Source organism: Salvia hispanica, chromosome 1, assembly GCF_029641045.1.
Source record: "Salvia hispanica isolate PSC_SH4W2 chromosome 1, Shi_PSC_v1, whole genome shotgun sequence".
In the NCBI taxonomy this organism is placed as follows: domain Eukaryota; kingdom Viridiplantae; phylum Streptophyta; class Magnoliopsida; order Lamiales; family Lamiaceae; genus Salvia; species Salvia hispanica.
Window position 1 is genome coordinate 23,561,928 of NC_142692.1, and position 5,733 is coordinate 23,567,660.

A 5,733-nucleotide genomic window follows, 5' to 3' on the forward strand; every position below is an offset into this window, starting at 1 on the left:
GATCTAATGTCTATCATTTAGTTGCAGTTAGCAATTCAAGCGTGAGTTAGCAATATAACGCACCCAAACAAAATATATACTCCAATATGATTAGTATAGTGAACTATAAATGAAACTAGTAATAAACTTACTCTCTCCGTCCATAAAATAATATTCACATTTGTCATTTTGGTCCGTCCGTAAAATAATATCCGCATTTATTTTTTTACTTTTGTTAAATGGACTTCAACTTCCCATAACTTGTTACACTCACATCTATACATCTATACAATATATAAAAGGAGAGTTTTGGGAGAGTTTACAAAATTGCCATTTAATTTAAAATATTATATTAAATTAAAAATGTATAATTAAGGAGCGACTAAAAACGTGTAAACTATGAAAGCCTAAGTGGAGTGAGTCGGAGGTTTTACAATGAAGGTGTAAACGCGGGAATCAAAATTAAGTTATTGAGATCATTTATCATATTTTAAAAAAGAAACTGTAAACTAAAATTAGTGGGGCAGTTACAAATGAAGATATTTTAAAATGCATTTGTATAATACTCCCTCCGTCCCACTTTAGGAGTTCCGGTTTACTACTTTTGGGTGTCCCACTTTAGGAGTCCCGGTTGGAATATTCCATAATTGGTAATAGGCCCCACATTCCACTCACCTTTTTCCACTCACATTTTATTATAAAACTAATATATAAAAGTAGGACTCACATTCCACTATCTTTTTTCACCAACTTTCCTTATATTTTTTAAAACTCGTGCCGAACTAAACCGGGACTCCTAAAGTGGGACGGAGGGAGTATATAAATACATGATCGTGTATGTGTGGGAGTTACAAAAATGATCGTGTATAATTAAAGGGTGATTAAGTGGAGCATCTAAAATTTGCAATTACATCAAGGATGACGTGCATAATATTTTAGCATATAAATATGTCATTTAAATGATAGATATCCACACATACCTACTTACCTTGTAGAACTCAAGTATACCATTTTTTGCTCTTACCATAGGAGGAAAGCTTGACGTCGTAGAACCATTCCACACCATGATGCTCAGTGAGCTCGAGGCTTCCTCAATTTCTTTGGTTGGCTAATTTTGTTCTTTTTAATTATATTTTCGTTCCTTTTCATTTTATTAATTATTTTTTTCTTTTCTTAACATTTTCTTAATTTTATTTTTTGTTTTTTTTTCATTCATTTTTATATATCAATTTTGACACAACATCGTATTTGTTTTTTATATGACTTATTGGTAATTTTTTCATTTTAGTTATATTTTTCATTTCTTTTCGTCCATTTGTATCCTTTACTATGTTTTTTCAGATTGATGTTACCACCATTTTCTTTCTTTTTGTTTTTAATAATTATAAAAAAAATTCGACAATAATGATTAGATTTTTAGTCCATCAATGTTACTTTATAGTTGATCCAAGTTAAAAAACTTATGTTGAAATTATAATTGGCTAATTTTTTTTATACATATCTATAAGTAGGTTGAGTCAATATGTATAGCTACTTTCGCCTAACAATTTGTATAGTTTTCAATAAAATTAAAAACAAATTAAATTAATTAACAGATAATTAAACTCATTGTTAAAAAATTTATGTTGAAATTATATTTGGCTAATTTTTTCTATACATATCTATAAGTAGGTTAGGTAATATGAAAGGATGATTTTATTGGTAAATTTAATGTATATTTAATTTGTTTTTAATTGTATTGAAAATTATACAAATTGTTAGGCGAAAGTAGTTATACATATTGATTATTGATTTTGTGCATTGAAAATTGATTTTGTTCCTTATTTTATTGCGGTTGTAGGTGAGGCGGCTTTAAAGATGACAAACGAGTTATTTCACCTATGAGTTCTGTTGAAGAGTGACGAATTGTGAAGAATTGAAAGTTTTAGTTTATAATGATGAGGTTAATTTTAATTTTAAAGTTAATGTAGTGTATAAAGAAGTTTTAAAAATGATGAGTAATTATCCATTGTGTTTAATTATTTATTGTGATAGATTTTTATCTTCCCACTCCATGATATAATGTTTAAACATTATATTATGTGATTTGTTTCAAATTTATTATGCTTCAATGTTGATAGGGATAGATTTTTTATTCTCATATAATTAAAATTGTTACTCATATTGTCCATTGTTAATATTGATTCCAATTTTATTTAATTAATTTAAAATTTAAAATTAATATTTTAAATATATATTAATCTGTGCATAGCATAGGCATGGTACTAGTTCTATTAAAAAACCAATATATAAAGTGAGATCCACGTTCCACAGACTTTTTCAATCCATTTTTCTTCCGCACCGAGTCAAGAAGGGACTTTAAATCGTGGACGGTGGGAGTATTTACTTGATAGAAAAAGCATTCAAATAGTTTCAAAGCACTGTACTCAGCATGATGGCAAGCTTCTCAACTATCTCTGCTCTCACTAGAAGGTAAATTTCTTTCTCATCCTTAGATTCCTTATTTTAGCTCAATGTTTGATCCTCTCTATTTATAGAAAGATCTATGTTTGTGTGACAGAGATAGTACTCCATTTATTCATTTCTCCAACCACTAACTTAAAATGAACTATAGGCTAGAAGGGAAAGTGGCTCTGGTGACCGGAGGATCCACCGGAATCGGAGAATGCACGGCGAAATTCTTCTCCAACCACGGCGCCAAAGTCGCAATCGCCGACGTCCAAGACGAATTAGGCCAATCCGTCGTCAAACGAATCGGCACCGCAAACTCAACCTACATCCACTGCGACGTAACCAACGAGGACCACATCCGTAACGCCGTTGACCAGACGGTCAACGCCTACGGCAAGCTCGACATCATGGTGAACAACGCGGGCGTCGCGGACCCCCCGAAGGCACGGATCGCGGACAACGAGAAGGCGGACTTCGAGCGCGTGCTGGCCGTGAACGTGAAGGGCGTCTTCCTAGGCACGAAGCACGCCGCCAGGGTGATGATCCCCACCCGCAGCGGCGCCATCATCTCGATGGCGAGCCTGTCGTCGAAGATCGGGGGCGCCGGAACACACGCGTACACGGCGTCGAAGCACGCGGTGCTGGGGCTGACTAGGAATGCGGCGGTGGAGTTGGGGCAGTTTGGTATAAGGGTGAATTGCTTGTCGCCGTATGGGCTTGCGACGGATTTGACGAAGAAGTATTTGGCGCCGGATGATGAGGCGCTTGAGGAAGCAATGCGTGCTATGGCGAATCTCAAATTTGCGACTCTTAAAGTGGCTGATGTTGCGAATGCGGCTGTTTTTCTTGCTAGTGATGAGGCTCAATATGTGAGCGGCCAAAATTTGTGCATAGATGGGGGATTTGGTATTGTTAATTCTGCTCTTCGAATTTTCGATTATCCCCAATCTTAATTGTTTCTTCAACTTTTTGTAAATTTTACTTCTTTTCTTGATTAAACACATGATTTCTTCTTGAATCGATGTTTAATTTTAAGAGACAATTTTTATGAAATTTAATAAAGAGTGATGAAAAAATTGAGTAGAATGTGATTATGGATTTTTGTAATATACTAATACGAGTGAAAATTGTGGATAACTTACTAAAATTATGGATTTTTGTAATATTTAATTGCAATATTACATGTTCAATTTGAATATGATCGTTTAGCTAAGTCATTTATTTCTTGCATATTTCAACGTATAAAGCAGATTTCCACAAACAAGTGATAACTTACCTTACTCTGTACAACTACTATTTCTAATACGAACGACAATTAATTATGTAGTACGTAGCATAATAGGTGCCAAACCCACAACAAAATTGAAATAGGAGTACCAAAAAGCTGGAAAAACCAACACAAATGGAAAAGCGGGAAAATACTAACTAAAAATGAAAGGATTTTGATCTTAATTAAAAATGTTAAAAGACAAAAACACATGCAAACTCAGGAAAGGCATGAGATGATAAGAACCATTCCTAACATGTCTAAAATATTTTCACTTTCATGGACCATATTTATTACTAACTTAGATCCAAATATACAACTAAAGGTCATGTGGTTCGGTAGACCAACCTTATAGTCCATATGTCATATGGTCTAGGTCGGGTGCGGCTATTATGTGTTGACAGTGTGTTTCACGGGCTAGAATTGTTAGAGAATGTGATAAGCCAAGAGTTGGTAAGAGAGAGATTGCAGCTTGAGTTAAAGTTAGCATACATTAGATTAAATTCTCTTTCAGTTACAAAATATGTAAGGATGATAAAGACTTTCTAGATGCTCATATTTATAGTATATATATTATAATCTCATCACTTCTATCATGCATCGAAATACACTTTTCTCATTACTACAATTCAGCAATTCCTTTTTCTTTTCAGCCATGAGTTTCATACTTTTCTTTCATGGTATCAGAGCAGGATCTTGATCCTGTCTCTTTCACCTATATTATCTTTCTTTCATCTCTTTTAGAATGATGGACCAAAATGAGTCAAATGCCATAGCTCCTTCTGGGGAATTTCTATCACAAATACCACCCATTTCTATTAAACTAAGCGAAGGAAATTTCTTGATGTGGAAGCAGCAAATTGAAGAGACTGTGTGGGGGTATGGGCTAGAGTCATACCTGACTGGAGAAGAACCAGCACCACCTAAGATCGTGATCGATGGGGACAAGTCGATGTCAAACCCAGAATATATAACTTGGAGACGCCAAGATCAAAGGCTCTCTGGGTGGATCTTATCCTCGCTCTCAGAGAGCACGCTTGTGCTTGTGGTTGGGCTGAAATCCGCAAAGGATATCTGGGAAGCCCTCGAAACAAGTTTCGCAAGCCAATCAAAAGCAAAAATGATGCAATTTAAGATACAAATCCAGACTCTCAGGAAGGATTCCCTATCAATGAGAGAATATCTTTCCAAAATGAAAACATGTTGTGATCAGCTTGGATCAGCCGGGTGCAGGATTTCGGATGAGGATCAGATTCCCCATATTCTTGGAGGTCTAGGCCCAGACTAAAATCCCATAATGGTGTCAATCTTCTCCAGGATAGAGCCGTGGACTGTTCAAGAAGTGTGCGCTCTCTTGCACAGTTTTGAATCACGACTAGAAGCAACTGCTGCCAGCGAAGGAAGTTCAGAGGGATCACAACCCAATCTCAACATGGTTCATCACTCTTCTGTTTGATAAATGATTTTTCTCCTCAACAAAATAGAAGAGGTTTTACTGGTGCTCATAGAGGAAGCTCAAGACCTCCCAGAGGAGGCCGAGGTAGTCGGGGCTATGGAAAGCTGATATGCCAATTGTGTGAAAAACCGGGGCATGTTGCTAGAAAATGCTGGCACAGGTTTGAGCAAAGTTTTGCTCCCCAAAATCAAAATCCTCCTTATTTTCAGCAGAAGAGAATACAACAAACTCATCAACCTGCAGCTCACCTTGCACAGGCCAGGCCCCAATCTTTCACTCCTACACCTTCTGTGGCTGCACAATTGAGTATAGCTATGAAGGGGTGCTTCAACCTCATGGTACCCTGACTCTGGGGCAATGAATCACATTTCAAATGACCCGAATAACCTTAATATTAGCTCAGAGTACACTGGAGGTAAGAAACTCCAACTTGGTGATGGATTTGGTGTTAATATTGCTCACATTGGTCAAGGTGTCATTGAGTCAAATTCTTCTTTTCCCAGCAAGAAACTCCTTCTCAAAAATTTGCTTTATGTTCCTGAAATTACTAAAAATCTTCTTAGTGTCTCTTAGTTTGCCT

General features: G+C 36.0%; 1 protein-coding gene and 1 non-coding gene across 2 annotated transcripts; both read left to right on the forward strand.

The window, feature by feature from the left end:
* Positions 1-2,306: 2,306 nt before the first annotated feature.
* On the forward strand, positions 2,307-3,444 carry LOC125185189 (secoisolariciresinol dehydrogenase-like). The gene is made up of 2 exons (XM_048081688.2): positions 2,307-2,451; positions 2,594-3,444. Exons 1-2 carry the CDS (start codon positions 2,411-2,413, stop codon positions 3,381-3,383), a joined length of 831 nt encoding a protein of 276 aa, XP_047937645.1. The 5' UTR covers positions 2,307-2,410; the 3' UTR covers positions 3,384-3,444.
* Positions 3,445-4,930: 1,486 nt separating this feature from the next.
* LOC125185776 (small nucleolar RNA Z247) lies at positions 4,931-5,067 on the forward strand. Its single transcript, XR_007170274.1, has one exon. It is a non-coding gene; the product is annotated as a small nucleolar RNA Z247 (small nucleolar RNA).
* Positions 5,068-5,733: the final 666 nt, after the last annotated feature.